This window comes from Podarcis muralis, chromosome 11 (genome assembly GCF_964188315.1).
Source record: "Podarcis muralis chromosome 11, rPodMur119.hap1.1, whole genome shotgun sequence".
In the NCBI taxonomy this organism is placed as follows: Eukaryota; Metazoa; Chordata; class Lepidosauria; order Squamata; family Lacertidae; genus Podarcis; species Podarcis muralis.
In genome coordinates this window covers 27787324-27805198 of record NC_135665.1, presented here as the reverse complement: position 1 = coordinate 27805198, position 17875 = coordinate 27787324, and the positions used below count along the sequence as shown (strand labels likewise).

General features: G+C 41.1%; 2 protein-coding genes across 28 annotated transcripts in view; one reads left to right on the top strand and one right to left on the bottom strand.

The window, feature by feature from the left end:
* Window positions 1-9705, bottom strand: part of GIN1 (gypsy retrotransposon integrase 1) — a 32817-nt gene extending 23112 nt beyond the window's left edge. For 2 of the 5 annotated variants that reach the window (XM_077936187.1, XM_077936183.1), the window contains exons 1-7: window positions 9634-9705; window positions 6188-6328; window positions 5076-5269; window positions 2941-3246; window positions 2475-2660; window positions 2189-2359; window positions 1276-1564 (exon numbers count right to left, since the gene is read on the bottom strand). In XM_077936187.1, coding sequence (XP_077792313.1) covers window positions 1276-1564; window positions 2189-2359; window positions 2475-2660; window positions 2941-3246; window positions 5076-5269; window positions 6188-6326 — 1285 coding nt within the window. In that variant the 5' untranslated portion in view covers window positions 6327-6328; window positions 9634-9705. The other 3 variants (XM_077936184.1, XM_077936186.1, XM_077936188.1) reach the window with 3 other exon arrangements.
* Window positions 9706-9830: 125 nt separating this feature from the next.
* Window positions 9831-17875, top strand: part of PPIP5K2 (diphosphoinositol pentakisphosphate kinase 2) — a 52104-nt gene continuing 44059 nt past the window's right edge. For 4 of the 23 annotated variants that reach the window (XM_077936169.1, XM_077936174.1, XM_077936165.1 and 1 more), the window contains exons 1-2: window positions 10908-11132; window positions 16822-16943. The gene's annotated coding sequence lies outside the window, so the exon portion shown is untranslated. Of the gene's footprint in view, window positions 10072-10566; window positions 10659-10903; window positions 11133-16821; window positions 16944-17875 lie in introns of those variants that run through there. The other 19 variants (XM_077936167.1, XM_028749477.2, XM_077936180.1 and 16 more) reach the window with 11 other exon arrangements.

The window sequence follows — 17875 nt, the reverse complement described above, 5'->3', positions numbered from 1 at the left end:
TGGACTGTGCAGCTTGCAGCTGTTGGCTCCTTTCTAAATATCATGCTTGGTGACTCAGTGTCGGTTTAAAGGAAATGAAATTGCTGAGCCCGTCACAAATAGACGTGGAGATGGAAATTAAATATTTCAATTATCTCTTCTGAACTAGGACAAAAAGCCAGAATGCTGACTGACGTCATGAAGACGTTCATTCTCTGCACAAGTAAACAAGATATTTTTGGGAAATTGGTTCAGTACAGGTGCTTTAAACAACATTCAGGGGATTCAACAATTCAATATTTTCACTGGCTAGGTAAAGCAGAACAGTCTAAGTTAATGGGAGGGGGGAGAGAGAAGACATGGAGTGCTCTTGACATCTCATTTTGCATTTCAGCAATTCCTTCAATGATTACAGAAGACAGCACACAAACATATTCACCAAAATTTAATAATAAATGCTGCCATCCTTCTGTAACCCACTACACACATGGATAAACTGCAGCAGAAACATGTACTTCTACCACCTTATCCTGCTTGGATTTTCAGTTCTCTTCTTAGACATATCACTATCCGGACTATATGCCCAGAACAGTTCTCACAATTACTGTAATTAGCAGTGGTGCATTTCCAAGGCTTCCTTAAGCCTCAGCATCATGTCCATAATTATTATAGTGTGTGTATTTCAACAGGCAAAAGGCCAACATAACTCTGTATAGCTGGAGAAAATGCACACACAAAAAACAAGTTTTGCAGGGCTGGAAAGCCTTAGGCAAATTTTACAGGGCAAGAAAGCTTCCCCATAAATCTCCATATGTAAAAGAAGAAATGGGAACTATAAGAAGATCAAATTGCTTTTAATTGTGGTGGTCTTTTGAGATTCTTCACTTATTATTGCTCTTATTTGGGAAAAGAAAAAGCCAATGGCATAGTTCAACATCAACTATGGTTTAACCTTATGTGTTAACTATGGTTTAATGCATGCTAGCGCACACTAGTCAAAAGTCCCAGCTTCTCCCTTCCCCACTCTGTACCAGGAGCAGCAACCCACGATGGCTGGCTTGTCATTACCTGCACGTCTGGGCTCAAGGTTTCCTTCCCCTAAACCTTGGCTCCTATTTGTAATTTGGAAGTGAAAACCACAAGTTGGGTTCACACATAACAGGAATAGGCTTGTGGTTTGTTGCTCCTGCCACAGAAAGGGACTTTTGATCAGTGTGCACCAGTTTATTTGCTTTACCTATGGTTTAATGCAATGTGACAACCAGATAATTGAGTGTAACTAGACATAACTTTCACCTTGTTCCTGCGATCCTCTTATATATGGCTTAAGGTGAGATATTTTGATGGGCCTTTTCAGCCTTGAGCCAGAGGCATCTCTTAATATTGCACACCCATTATCAGTAACATAGTCTATAATACAGGGGCCAACCCATTCGGACTGGAAGCGGCCATCTTTCCACCAGTTCTTCTTTTGTCTGAGAACTTCATGTCCAACTTTAAGGAGAAACTGATTAACTTGCTTTGGTTTCTTCCTGACTTGGCTCATGTTCCCACTCTGCTGTTCCACAGGCATTTTCTTCATATTCTAAGTAGAAAATGAACCTATTAGTTAGAACTTTTGTTTTAAGGATGTACAATTCAGAGACAGATGTGTGTGTTTTCTCAAGTGCATCTGATCTGTGCAAGCCAGACTGAGTCTGCAAGATGTGTGGAAATCAGAAAATGAGCATATGGTTTTCTGTGTGCTCCAGTGTATACACATATCCATATAAACTCATAATGAAGTTTTCTATTAGCCTACCTTATTAGTTTTGTGAAACTGTAGGCTATAAATGTCTGAAAGGCATGGCTGAGATATATTACTTTTCTAAATGATATCTGGGTCTTGCTGTCTGTAATTGTCTTTCATAAGAATGGAATTCAGTGTGATGTCAGACAGCTCCACTCCCTAGACCATAGAGGAATAAGCCTTAACTTAATCTGTACAGTTTGAAGATTTGAATGAGCCTTATTCAGACACATTTGTGCATGATTTAGGGGAGTATTTTTAACCTTTATTTTTAGCACAAACAGCTGGAAATAATAGTGAATGAAAGACATTTGTTAAATGTGCTGAATTAAAATCATTCACACATTTTCTTTCTCTGAATTACTGTATTCACTGAACATTGAATATTTTTTTCCTGAGAAAGGGAGGGGGCAGATTTACCTGGCAACTTGAAATAGTCCTTTCCTGTACTGCTTTCTCTGCTTGTCTAATAGCAGATAAGATTCTCACAAACATGCAGTCACTCTCCCCTTCTTGAATCACACTTAATGTTGAAGGTATATAGGGATTTCGTTTAAACATTTGGAAATAGGGAGTGTTGTTGCTAGTTTCCTATTTTTTAAAAAAGGAAGGAAGAAAAAGGAAATGTGGTTATATTTGACACTGTGCTACTAAAGAACATTCAGCCCCAGTTCACACAAAAGGTACAAATGTTCTCCATACGTACTGAATCAATCAAGTTGAACGCATATGAAATAGCTTGCAAATGGTCATCCCAGTCTTTGGTGTGCTCTGTGCAGTATTTGAGAAGGAAATATCTGATTGTCTTGACAGCTTCATTTTCATGAGCAGCTTGAGGGTACGGCATTATTAATTCCTTTGTCCCAAAGTGTTCAAACAGCTCCCTGTTGATCTTTAAGAATAAGACAAATCATTTTAAACCTCCACATTGTTTTTATTTCACTTGGTAACTGAAAACTGTGCTTTGAAATAGCGGCACAGTTACACTGTAAAGGTACTGAAATGTTTAAGCTTAATTTCTCTTTGAGATACAAAATTGCAATTAGTTCAAATTTAGACATTTAACATACATGTACCAAATAATAAGCTCAACACAGAATTCTTAAATTCATTTCTCCCCTCAACTGGAAGTTATCAAGCACACTTTCCAGAGCAAAGTTCGCTCCTCTTACCTGATGAACAAACTCTTCTTCCTGATCTATAGTTATTTTCTGAGGTGGTCCATAACAGAACGACGCACTGACAACTGCCTTAGCCACTTCAGCTGCTGAAAGGTCATGCAGGGGCAAAACCACAACCCACTTAGTGAAGACATCTGTTAGGAGGATGACATACACATTGTTCCGGCTGGTGGCATCAAAAGGTCCCATTAGCTCTAGGGTAACTACAGTCCATGGGTCTTCTGCCTTAACAGAATGGAATTTAGACACTACAGCAGCTGTATTCTTTGCTACCTGGCAATGTTCGCAAGCGTACACCTGGGAGAAACGTCATGAAAATGGGTGTTAATAGTCCATCCATTTGCATTAATAATGTTTTTGTAATAAGCTATTCAAGTATCTCCTATTGTCTAACAATAAGTTTAAGACAGAATAACCATGCTACATACCTTGGGTTGAAACTACCATAAAACATGTTTTGATACTTATAACTACAAATACCATAACAGATCCCCATTTACTCAGATACAAAAATAACGCAGGCAACTCAACTTGCAATTTATTTTGGTGCATTGTTCTATTCACACTGCCAGTTTTGTAGTCTGGGGGTGCTCCTGGATCAATCTGTTGTTAGAAGCCTAGGTGACTTCAGTGGCTACTAGTACTTTTACTTGTTTCAGCTGATTAAACAGCTACGGTAGTTTAATCAGTATTATACTATACTGAACCAGTATAGCATGATCAGTGTCGTAATGCACTGAGAATCTCCACATATGATCACTGCAATATGCTCTGTGTGAGGCTGTCCCTGAAGCTGGTCCAGAACCTGCAGCTAGTGCAAAACTCAACAGTTTAACTGCTCGCTGGTACAAAGCATCATCATCAGATGACGCTGCTGCTGAAAGAATTGCACTGGCTACCAATCAGCTAAATTCAAGATTCTGGGACTGGCATCCTGATCCCTATAAAGCATGGGATTAGAATACCCAAAGAACGTCTTGCCTCTTATCACTGTACTCTACAGGATGCAGCCTCCTGAGGAGCCTTTCTAATCAGGAAGTCCATTCTGTATAATGTTGGAATTGGGCCTTTAGAGTGGCAGCACTTACCCTTCAGAACTCACTCCCTCAGTCCCTATTATCTTTTTTGTGTCCACTGAAGGCCTTCCTTTTCCAAGCAGCTTTCCTAAATGGAGATTTTTTTATCCCAGTCTGCAAATGTTTCAGACTTGGATTTGGTTTTAAATATGTGCTTACTATTAAATCACTTCAAGATTCTTTATGGGAAGCGATTTGTGTATGAAACAAATGACAGGGTGCCACATGCTATCAACTTACTTCAATGTTTGGTGTTGCAGCCAATAGGTATTACATTAATACACATTTAACAGCATTGGCAATATTATCTCAGAATGCAACACAAGCATCTGTTGATTAGATAACAGTCCAAGGGTGGAACTTTCTATCGCTGTTTATATTCTGCTGTCTTATGAAGATTTAGAATAAGTAAAGCCACACAAAATAAATTAAGAATACCCCAGAACCACACATTCCAACCTTTTCTTGCTAATGCACTTTTAGGATCAGGTCTTTCTCTGCATCTTGAACCACCAGTTTTAAGTAGAACAAACTGAGAAAAATCAGTTTAACTATTATGAGTGCCATAAAGGTAAAGGACCCCTGGACGGTTATGTCCAGTCAAAGGCAATTATGGGGTTGCGGCGCTCATCTCGCTTTCAGGACAAGGGAGCCGACATTTGCCCACAGACGGCTTTCCGGGTCATGAGGCCAGCATGACTAAACCGCTTCTGGTGCAATGGAACACCATGATGGAAGCCAGGGCGCACGGAAACACCATTTACCTTCCCGCCGCAGCGGTACCTATTTATCTACTTGCACTGGCATGCTTTCAAACTGCTAGGTTGGCAGGAACTGGGACAGAGCAACGGGAGCTTAGCCCATCACGGGGATCCAAACCACTGACCTTCTGATCGGCAAGCCCAAGAGGCTCAGTGGTTTAGACCACAGTGCCACCCGCATCCCATGAGTGCCATATCATGGAAGGAGGACTTTAAAGAATGATCAAGAGTTCATTCACACACACACACACACACACACACACACACACACACACAGAGTGACCCATACCCACTGTTTTACATCGCTGGTTACTGAAGTCCAATAATATTGAGATTCCACCAGGGTCAGTGTCCTTGATATGCCATGATGTGCACCTGCATGATTTTCATGGCACTTTTCTAACACTTTCCTTTTCTCTTCATCAGAAAGAATCACCAGGCGCATTTGCCTCTTGTCTTTTCCCACATAGAACAGATTGTTATCTAAAAGAAAGCATTCGAATAAATTGCGTAACTTCATACCATTTATTGTATATTGGTTCAAATTTTATTCATAACTACTTCTTAGCACACCTGCTCAAAACAGACAGTTCTATTCTGAAAGAGAGATGTAATGCTTGTGGTTAATGTGGCCAGCAAGATTATTTTTGAGGGATTTTGCATGGGTAAAATTTTAGAAAATATCAGCTTTTGTTTGCCAAGAATACAAATGTAAACTTAGCATGACAGGGAATTGTATTTCAAAACAGGCAGAGCTACCATTTATTTAGCAAATAGCTAAATTTATACCCCCCACTTTCAACCCCATTGTGTTCCCAGGTCATCTTAAAAGAAGAATAAAGTACTATCCCATTAATAAAATAAAGACAAAATAGATGAAGCAATGGCAAATGGAACTGCATCAAATCCAGCACCAGAAATTGAAAAGGAACACAGCAGACATAAAAACTGTCCTTGGTAACTTAAAAAGTTCAAATGGTTAAGGAAATAAAAAGGTTGTTGCTGAAGTGTCAGCAAAGCAGGCACCAAGCAAGTTTCCCTGGAGATTTCCAAGATACTGCCAAAATGGAACACCCTCCGTTCCTCAGAAGACATGGCTGCGGCCCTCCAGATTTTATTCTTTGTAACACAAGACGGGCCACCCAAAATTTCAAATGATACATGAAGAATGGCATAAACATACATAAATATGTAATATTCCAGATTTATATAATCTTGTGTACAGTACTTAGATTTCTTAGAAGAAAATCATGTTCATTATGTTCTTTCTTTGTATGATGATGCAAATCCCATTTTACATTTGATAAGCAACAACCCAGCCCAATATTGTTTGGTCTCAGCCTTCACGGATATAAAGCCACCGCACAAAGAACACTGAACTCCCAAGATCATTATCTTTACCTCTGAAAACAAACTTTTTAGCTGCTCTTCTTATTCCGCTTCTTTCACTTGCTAATGTTGTGGGATGATATCCACCTGTTTGTCTGTAGTAAGAGATCTGTTTCAGATGGAGTCCACCATTTTTGCCATTACGGACCATTGCTGTTTAAAGTGAAACAAATACAAAAAGTCACTTGCCTGGTCATCTTTGGGTTTTTTAAAAAGCCCCAAGGCAACTAGAAAGTGAGGGGGGATTGGCGGTTGAGGGAATAGTTAATTTTATTGTTCTTGGTTGCGTTTCCCACTAATTAAGGTTTCTCTACTTGCAAACCCTTCAACTTCCTGTATACAAATTAACAGGATAGATATTAATAGAATAGATCTTACTCCAATAATTGTAAAGAACCTTTGGCAATTAATAACTTAGGGAGGGGGTTCATGACTAAAATGAAGTAAATACATATAATGCAAACTACAACTATGTTATGTGGCCTAGAATCAATATCAGTGGCTAAGAAGCAGATTTTAAATAGACTCAATTTCCTGTACCTGCCCCATTTCTGAAACTTCTTTGGGATTTATTTGAAAGGTGATAATTGGTTAATTTTAATTCTGCTTTTCCTTATTTTCTGTTTCACACGTACTATTTCTACAGTAATAGCACTTCACACACTATTTGAAATATCCATACTATACGTATCACATTTTACATGTAACATATTAAATCTCATTTTATAATCCAGTTTGCTAATTTATGTTTTAGCTCTTAGTATAACAGTTTTTTTTAAAGACAGCAATGGGGGAACAGCTGCAGCGCTATTAATAAATAATGGGAGAGAACTTATATAAGCAAAAATTGAGCCTATTTCAATTGGACAGTAAAAGAACACACTAAATTCAGCAACAGCTGCTTTATATGGGAAAGCAAATATAATCAAAGCAATCAATCAACAGCACTTTACATACTGTAACTGCAGCCTTCAACCTAACCTCCCAAATGGCAGACTTTCAAACTACCCTGTGCGTATATATTCCAAAGTTCAATCAGCTGAATTCAAAGGCTTATTGTATGAGTGGAATTGCAGCTTAAGGCTGCAAACTGGTGTATCTAAAACTCAGGGACAAATCAGACAGGATGGTGGATATCTGTAACTTAGTATCCTGTCTTTTAATAGTGGAAGGAAGATACTATCACCTTTGCTTTGGACACGCACTGCTACATACATCAGAAACCTACTTCACCATGTTCTGGATAGAAGGTATTCTGAAATACAAATTACTAGTGTGAAAAGATTAACTTCTCTCTGAGGTGTGGCTCTATACTGCTAGGATCAGGCTGCTATCAGTCTGGTAGAGATGTCCAAGCACGCTCAATGGTTGGAGACAATGGGAGCTGAAGTTTATCAAGATCTTGAAGGCCACAGGTCCCCCATCCTTGGTCTAAGTAATGGAGTGCCTTTGTAAAGTAGTTGGGACAGGGAAATAGGGATGAAGATGGATTTTTTTCAGGAAAAGGATGCTTTATTGAAGTAAAATAAGAGGAAATTTGCAAAGATGGGAGGAAGAGTTAGAGAACCATGGTTAGACAAAGAGTGAACCAAGAGCAGCTGCCTGGTAATAGGGGGAAGTGGTAGAAGCTGCGACATTCAGAGAGCTAAGAAAGAGAGGAATGAAGGAAGAGCAAGTTATTGAAATATTAAACCTATTGGGGGTTTTTCTAGTTTATCTGAAATCTGACACCCAAACCAGGGTTTCCAGGAGCAGACTGAGCAACAGCTGCTTGCCAGAGCACCTCCCACAAATGCACAAAAATACAAAGCTGCAATCTTCAAGGCAGAGAGAAAGTGATATGTGGCTGACAGAATTGTCACAAACAAGCTGTAAAAAAAATAGGGAATTCCATGTTAGGAATTACTAGGAAAGGGGTTAAAAAAACCTGCCAGTTTTGTAATGCCTTTACACTAATGTAAAGTGTGCAGAAAAGGATACTGTGGTGCTGGAAAAGGTGAAGAAAGAAAGAAAGAAAGAAAGAAAGAAAGAAAGAAAGAAAGGCAGCAGAAATTATCAAGGGGCTGGAAGAACTTCCCTATGAAGAAAGGTTGCATCTAGAGCTTTTTAGTTTGGGGGAAAGCTGAAAAATTATGCATGGTGTGGATATACAGATGTTTTTCTCCCTCTCCCATAATATTAGAACCTGGGATTAATCAATGAAGGTGAATGACAGAAGATTCAATAAAAAGTACTTATTCACGCAACACATTGATAAAACTATTCTCTACCACAAGATGTGGTGATGACCTCCAATTTACACTGCTTTAAAAGGGGATTAGGCTCATTCTCCATGAATTGTCTATTAATAGCTACAAGCTGTGATGGCTATGTACTATTTGTAGGCTCAGAGGCAGCATGAGACTGAATACTGGTCAGTGGTGAATAAAAGCAGAAAAATATTATTGTGCTTATGTCCTGCTTGAAGGCTTCCTATAAGCATGTTGTTGGCTGCTGTGGGAAGCAGAATACTGGATGAGGTGCACCTTTGGTCTGATTCAGCAAGGTTTGTCATGTTCTCAAGTGTGCATGTAATTTCAGCTCAAGTGTGCTGTGATTTATACACCCCCCCCCCCATATTTCAATTCACCTAAATTTGGCTGCCAGAGGCTTTGCAATACTGATAGAACACATCAAAATACGGCAATATAGTGTTGGATTTTTGTTTTTGTTTTTAAGAAAACACACTAAATGGTTGGCCCATAGGGCTATCATCTGAAAGCACAAAATTCATTGCCTGGATTGCAGGTGTAATTTTAGAGGATGGTAAGGGAAAGTCCCAAGAGGTAAACGGAAAGGGAGATGGGTTTTTTTCTTTTTCTGATAAATAAGGCAGACAAAAAATCCTAAAGTATGATTATGTGGGGAAAGGGGCACAGCAATGGGAAGAAAATATTTCCAACATCAAAAATATTTCCAATTCCAACCTTTGCCCCCAATTCCCGTTAAAATAACTTAGTTTGTCCATCAGCACTATGGAAAAAACTATATTAGACAGTCCATTTTTCCACCCTGCTACAGCAGGGAAATCCTAAAAACTCAAATGGTGAAAGCAAAATATATTTTTCCATATATTTTCCAACTCCTATCCTAGTTTGCTCTGGGCAGGCTGCAACACGATGCAACCGAATTATTATTAAAAGAAAAGAAGAAGAAGAAGAAGAAGAAGAAGAAGAAGAAGAAGAAGAAGAAACAATCCAGGCTGCTATCCTTCCCAGATGAGCAGCTATCCCTTTCACTACCCGAATTACAGAATGTCAGGGCATTAAGGGGAAAAATACAACCACCAGCAGCAACCAGGAAATCCGGTCCGCCGATAAAAGAAACTGTCAAGGAAGAAGCATTCTGGCCTCTTCCTGCTATTCCTTCGCCAGGGTTCCCTTCTCAGCGCATGCGCACAGCACGTCCCACGGCCTCACCGGTAATACCAAGCGACTGTTCGTTGGGAACCAACGCCTCCCCGTCACCGCCGCCGCCGCTTCGCCCCCCCTTCCCCCCCCCCCAGTGAAATTGTTCCCGCCCAACGGAAGGGCTAGAGCTTCTCTCAAATTATTCTTCCCTTTCGCGGCGCAAAAGGAGGCACCGGATCACTTGGAGACCTATGTGGCGCTCACGGAAGTGACGACAGAGGAAGGGAGAAAAGCGTGCGGGCATCATAGAGATAGGAAAAGAAGAGTACTACATCCGCCTAACTTTATTGTTCTACTAGGAATGTCTATGTTCATGAGAAAGAGGTGGAGAAGCAGCGCGTTGGTATGAAGACGCAGAAGCGAGCCGTCTGCGTCGAGCTGAGCGCTGGGCGGGTTCTGGCGGCGATGTGGGAACTTTAACTAGAAATAAGAATCCTGCAACCTGAGGTGTGTTTTGTATGGAGTTGTTGTTGATATTATTATTATTATTATTATTTTATTATTATTATTATTCTAGAAATTCAGAATAGCTCCACAACGGACAGTGACGGGGGGGAAGGGAACAAGTCAACTGCAGCCTTTCAACGAGCTGCTTAGGAGCCCTGGTATGCAAAATGTTGGCAACAATATATACTTCGAAGGACACATTAACACTTAGCTGCATTTCAGAGTTGTTACGAAGTGCCCTCTCTCAAGCACCCCTCTCCCATCAATGCTAGACCAACACTAGAGAACGTTGCAGGTTCTTGCAAACTCGTTAGTCATATGGACAACGGAGCACCCTTACAAGGGAGCAAGCCCCGTTGGAAACCCTGCGACTAACTTCCAAGTAAATGTCTATGCTATAGGATTAGCGGGCGAGTCACGCTCGCCTTTTAACTGCGATGTAGGGAGTAATTATAGTGACCTTTCTCAAAGGAAAGCTCCTTTCTCAATTGACAGCGCAGTGCAAAGACCTGGCGACTCTGCTGGACTGTCGTCAGCAGCTCTCTCCTAACCACATCCTCTTCAGCATGCAACACGGGGATAAAAATGTAAGTTGCATTTGCCATTTGCAACACGTTGCTTTTGTTCACGAGCATTAAGGTGCGTGGTTTAAAGGGGAGGGGAACTCCCTCTCTTGCTTCTGCTGGGAAGGGGTGGGCGGGGAGAGAGAGACGATGCTCTGCTACCCAATCATAGCTGCGCTGAAAGCCCTGGATGTATCACGTTTGCCCCGGAGCGCGGGTGGGAAAGGAAAATAGCATCCAAGGAAACCCGGAAGTTCTTTCTCCAGGCAATAAAATTCCCCGTCTAGACCTTTATCTCTCTACGGAGCCTACAATAGGTGTACTGTGAGGCAAAGCAGCGTAGGCGGGGAAGAGGCTTGAGGGGGTCAAGGGTGGCGGAGGGGGCGTGGCCGCGGCTGCAGCGCCCCCTGCTCCTTTCTCAATGGGAAGGAAGTAAAGCAACAACAGCGGCGGAGGAGGCGGAGGCAGCAGAAGAAGAAGCAGCGGCGTCTGGCTCAGGTGAGGACATCGGGATGGCGGCGGGAGGGATATTCCAAACAACCCCCCCCCCCCGCCGAACCGCGTCACATCGCACAGCCCCAGAACTACTAGTCTGTCTCCAAGGCTGCCCCGAAGGGCACCAATGGAAAAAGGGGGCGGGCCCAGAATGGAAAGAGCGCGTTGCTGAGGGTGGACGGCACGCGGGGGCCAGTTTCTCTCTCTCGTGTGTGTGTGTTGCGCGCGCGCGCGCGTTAGTTACCTTCCCCGCCCCCTCCCTCCAGCCCAACTGCCGTTTTTCTCCTCACGCCGCCTTCGCCTTCCCTGAGTTGCAGGGGCGCGAGGAGAAGGGAAAGGGAGCTCTGGGCGTCCCCCGTACACCCCCCACCCCACGTCCCGGTTCTGTAGGCAGGGCTCCCTCAAGTAAATAATAATAAATAAAGGAGCCGGGAGAAAGAGAAGACGTTTTGTTCTCGCCTCCGGTTCTTACGCTTTAATTGCTCAAGTAGAAGAAACTCCGCCTCAGGCCACCTCGACGAACCTATTTTCGCGCGGCTTCACAGACGCCGCCTGTCTTCTCTTTAATTCAGCCCGTGTTTAAAATAAAAAAAATAACGTGGTCTGTCTATCTATCTATCTATCTATCTATCTATCTATCTATCTATCTATCTATGTCTTCTCTTTAATTCATATGTGGACCATGTTAATTTTTTTAAAACACGGGCTGAGTTAAAGAGAAGACTGGCATATATATGCGCAGCCGCCCAGAGTGGCTGGAGCAACCCAATCAGATGGGGGGCGGGGTACAAATAATGAACGTTGTTCTCATTAACATAGAAGCCTGGGGAGGTTTTTTATGCCGCGCATCGCACAAGTCCATGTGGCTCCTGCTTCTTAACTGGTCCCAGCGGGCGATGGAACTTTTTCCCTCAGCCCCCCCCCCCCCCTTGGGCTGCTATGCTACAGGCAGCGCCGACGAGGCTCTGGGAGTCAAGGTCGTCAGGCTCCGCATTTCCCGCCTGCTCCTCCTCCTCCACTCCTTGGCGGGCGCTTCTTTCTCTCGCCTCTGCAGCAGCGGGGGCGTCGGCACGTGGAGGCGCAGTGCAGCTGACCTCCGCGTTCCATTTTTCCTGGCAAAATATGTACAGGGCAGGACAGTTGGGCGACTTTTCTTCTTCTTTTTAATCCGGTGCTGAAGTGACTCCAAAGCAATCCCTTACAATCTATTGCAGCCTAACAGGATGGCCCATCTGGAATTTGTCACAGGGGCACTCACACACACAAAGTTGTACACCTGCCTGCGCTTGGGTACCCAGAGTTTAAATGCATGACCTTTCACACACCCTTTCAAACACATGCATTTGGAGAGGACCCCTAACTTGGCAGAGAGAGAGAGGAGACCTGGAGTACATGACAAGACTGTGTCAATACAGGACATAGCATTTGACATTGAAATGCAGGGCAATTCTGTATTAAACAGGACAGGTGGCAACCCTAGGGTTGGGGGGACGGTGAGGTGGTGGGGTGTGTCTCCCCAACGTAAATTAATGCTGCCACAATAGCGGGGGCAAGCTGCCTTGGGAGTCTGTCTGTTGCACATACAGACCATTGGCTCGATGTTATCCACTCGATTCTTAACTTGCTGCACATTCATTGGTGTCTGATACACAGTGCTATTCTTCTAGGGGTGGGTGGGAAAGGTGTCAGTGCTGGAAGCCACCCGGAGTGGCATGAGGTAACAATAATGAAATTATTATTTTATTTTACCAGCCCTTTTCATCTAGAAAAAGTGCCTTTGCTGTGTACCCAGAAAAAAATGATACATAGAATTATAAAAGTGTAGAGTTGGAAGGGACCCTGAGGATCACCTAGTCAAACCCCCTCAAATGCAGGAATCTTTTGCCCAATGTGGGGCTCAAACTCGCAACTCCGAGATTAAGAGTCTCATGCTCTACCAACTGAAGAGGGTGGGGGGTAGGGAAGCAACACTGCTGATATGGATCTTTCTGCAGTCAACTATAAGCTACTTTCTAACTGTTATGGCAAGGACATTTTAGAGACATCAAGTGACATGGAGAGGGTACCTGGTATACTTGAGCCTGATGCATTAAAGTAAATAAATTTTTCTAGAACTCATTAATGGCATTGAAGGGTAATAAGTCTGAGAGAGCTGTTGACTCAGGTATATTTAGGCTGGTTGTTAAGAGATGATGAAGGAAGGCCGTTTGCACAACAAATGGTGATCAAATTAACAGCCTGATAAGTTACAGAGTTAGGTGACCCTAAGCTGTTTTAAATAGATGTGAGTTTAAGCACACCTAATTCTGCATTGGATCAAGCTATAAAAGGGAGGTATTGCAGTTTCATCCCTACTATGTTGTCTTAAAAGTAAGCCCCGTCTTTTTCAGGATTTACTGGCAAGTTAAAGGTGCAAAACTTAAACCCATTTACCTGGGAGAAAGCCACAAGGAATTCAATAGAACTTGCTTCTGAATGGAGATGATTAGGGTTGTACCATAAATATATTTAGGATTGTAACCATAGATAGCAGAAATATTAAACCATATGATGACTAGTCTAGAAGCAAAGTATAAACATGAAAGTATGACAGTGACAAAAAGAATGCAATAGATGTGAAACCTTGTTTCTACTTGGATTATGTAGAACTTTCTTTGGGAATAGTGTTACAGAGTTACTTCTCATGCTTCCGAGTTTCAAATAGATTAAGTCCCTGTTGCCATCTGTCTTCTTCTAAAGTCTGTCCAGTGTTAGCCTTACTCAGAGCAAACTCACTGAAACTCATGGATGTGACATATTTAGCTCCATAATTTCCATGTCCCTTCTGGGTATAATTTAGTTGTATGCAATGTGTGTTTATGTTCCAAGAAAACTGTGTCTCTCCTTGTGAAACAAGCTTAAATAGCTATTTTAAAAATTGAAACATGTAGCAACGAAGTAGTTACATAACAACAGGTACAAATAACATCTTTAAAAACAATGGGTTTAACATATTAAAAAACATGAAGATTTCTGCTGCATATCTAGAGTTCAGATAACTATTGCATGTGCCCCTCCTTCAAGCTTCCTTGCTGTAGTTTCCATCAGCACATCTATTTTAAACAGAACCAAATGACCTTGAGCAGGTTGCCTTTCAGACTTAAGTTTTTTGTAAAGTGTGCAAACCATGAAAATAGTTTCGATACTTACTAGCAATGCCTTTTGAGCTATTAACAAAGCCAGCAGGATTACTCTGCTTCTTCTTTATTATAATAACATTCATTTACATTTGCTCTTGAAGTAACTAAAGGTTTATGTTCTTTTTATATTAAATTGCCTAATTCTGCAAAAAGAACAAATGTATCTACGGTTGCAGTTTTGTTGTGGTGTCAAGGTAATGTGAAACTAGAATGATACAAGTTTGTTTTACAAATAAAGCCATATAGATAATACATATATAGATCACTGCAACGTGTTATACATAGGGCTGCATCTGAAGACAGTTCAGAAACTTCAGCTGGTGCAGAATTTCAGTGGCTAGGTTGCTCACCACAGCAAGACCGTTAAAGCATATTACACTGATCCTGGCCCGACTGAACTGGCTGCCAATTTAGGTTTCCAGGACCAATTCAAAGTGCTGGTTTTGACCTATAAAGCCTTAAACTGCTCAGGACCGCAATACCTCAAGGACCACCTCTCTCCATCTGAACCTACCCAGACCTTGCAAACTTCTTCTGAATCCCTTCTTCATGTATTTCCTCCATGAGAAGTCTGGAGGGTGGCAACACAAGAACAGGCCTTTTCTGCGATGGCCCCCTGTTTGTGGAATGCTCACCCCTGGAAGGTTCACCTGGCACCTTTATTACATATCTTTATGCTCCAGGCAAAAATGTTTCTCTCTAAGCAGTTCTTTGGCTGATTAGCATTCTGTGGCCTGTCAAATACGTTTGTAGAAGGGGTGCTATTGGTTTATTTTTGTTTTATTACATACTTTGTCTTCTGTTTTTGTTTTGTTATGTATTTTTGCATTCTCATTTTGTATTTTTATGTTGTGAACAGCCCTATGACCTTCGGACGAAGGGTGGTATACAATATATGCTGCTAATCCAATTAAAGAGGTTCATTAGGTTTGAGAGAGAGTAGAATAAATAAAACATGGTAATTTCATCAGACCTAATCAATTCAAAATATGTTTAGGATCTCATCAAAGCTAAAGGAGAAAATAATTGAAGGGTGGGAGGCATGTAACAATTTTGCTCCCCAGCACCACCTGCTTTTGTTACCATGTCCGGGACTAGGCGAGTAATAAACAGCAACCACCCAGTGTGGAAGTCTTGGCCTGGCTGAACCTAACATCTAGAGGCTTAAACAGGCAGTTCTAGGCCAGTAGATTCAGCTGCGGAAATACATATTATTATTATTTTGGAATGTTGGAGAACAAGAAGAGGGACTTAAATGTACCTTTGCCTTCCTGTGGTGACTATTGTAGCAATGTCTATTTTATTATGTTTTCAATATACTGTAAGCCACCTCAAGAACTTTGGTTAGAAGGTTGGGTATAAATACTCCTAAATAATAAATTGTTTGTTTGTTTGTTTATCTGAAGATGTGAAGGGTTTTTAAATTTTAAAACAGAACAAAAAAATTAGTTGAATTAACTATCATGTCAACAAACAGAAAGAAGGGAAATGCCATTCTCATGGAGCAAGGGCATATTATTTTTTTAAAAAACTGGAGTTGACAAATGGCAAGCCTACCACACACACAAAATAAATAATATTAACAGCTTTTGTGTTTGGCTGTTCAGGTGCAAGTATTTATTATTTAGATACATTCTTAGTTCTGGCATTTTGATATGTGATCTGAGAGTGAGGCGACAGATATTTGTAAGGAACCATTTCTGGGAAATTATTTTCCAGCATTAACCACATGTATAGCTGAATCATATGCACTTGACAGTAAATCTCATTCAATTTAGTGGAATTTATCAGAAAACATGCTTCAGTTGGGTTGGAGCAGAGCAGTGAAATTTGTGGCAGAAGAATGGAAAAATCCAGAGCGGTGGCTGCAGGACTAGTGTATATTTCCATTGTTGTGGAAATGGACAACTACAGGGCTTGCTTGCTTCACCCCCTATTGTGTAAGAGATGGTATCAGGTGTTCCCGTGGCTGCAATGAAGAGGTATCCAGGATGGACCTCATTCTCTACCAGCAGAGAGAGAGGCCACAATATCCTAAGACCCCTTGGATGCCTTGCAGATACCTTATTTTTATCCTGTTTATGATAGAATGCATTGAAAAGCAATAAACATACAATGCTTTGTAAGACATGACCTTTAGTTCTGTGCATGTAGTACGTCACTATAAATAATAAATCCCTCTTTGGAAGTGTTTATATAGACCTTGAAATTAATATGTTTTCCAGGTTTGATTCATATTCAGTCTCCGGCTTCAGTTTCAAACTCCAATTAATGTTTCTTTCTTACAAGCCAATCACATGTACGTTTACTCAGAACAATATTACTAAGGGTACTATCTGAGACTTAGTCCTGAGTAATTGTAATTGTGTGTAGGATTAAGCTGCTTTAAAAAAAAATTGCTACTGTATCTTACAATATTGTATTTCCCCATAATCTACTTTTGCAGATATGTGCTGTCTTGTCCTTGATCACAACAGAAACCTATTCATGTCTGAATCTTTCTTTTATCTTAGGAGGTGAACTGATGATGAGCACTGTCCAGTGCTAGAACTAACTGAAGAGGGAACTCTTTAGCAAATATGCTGTTTTGTAGCTTTTGGTTTCTACATAGTTCAGCTTTCCACTTTAACTCTCGGTAAGAAAATAACATGTTCTGGGCAATTGTATAATATAAATTTCTGAAGTTGTAAAATTTTCTGCATCATTTGTTTTTGGTGGGATTATTTAAACAAATCTTGTTTTGAAATGTTTGCTAAGTAGTGGTGCTTCTTACTAGCAGTGCTTCTCATCTGTGGCAGTATCAACACTATCAGAACAATAAAGGTCCCTTACATGGGCATCTATGGAGAGGAAGAGCTACAATCCCCTGATTCCCAGCTTTCATTTTTTAAAAAGTAAATTTCTAGCATTTGTGGGACCAAAACAAGCAGCCACTATTCTCATTGGTTTTGTGAGAAACAAGCCTTCTGCCACTCAGTGTTTTTAGACGATGAAGTCATAGTCATTACTGACTTTTAGGAAAGCATTTCTAACTAATAAGGGGGGGGGGAAGGCTAGAATGAAACACCCATTGTCTAAAATCAAGAAACATAATTCCTTGGTCCATTTTAAAGTCTTTTATGCTGGTCTTCTCTTGTGAAGTGTTGCAGCCTCATAGAAAACTAAAATTCAAACTAAAATTCAAGATTTTAGTATAGCTGAGATTGGGGATTTGGGGCGTAAAGTCAAAACAATAGATAGTAGCAAAGACAAGCTTTAACTCTGGTCTTATCTCATACAAAAATGTGATTTTTCAGATTTGTAAACATTTTAAAAATAATTAATACCAGTTCAGATAAGTCACATCATTGTTGCAGAGGCTAAGAGAACCTTGTGTTACACCAGATCTGCAACGCGGGGTTGATAATACTATTTTTGTTGGGGAGAGGGGGTTAAAGTAGTGTGTGAAAACAGTGAAGCGTCGTCCAGTGTTGTTGTTGTGACTTTCTTGTTGTTTTATTTAGTACTTTACAGTGAAAAGAGGGCTGTGAAGTTGATTGTAGCAGAAGTACAATTAAAGTTTGGAGG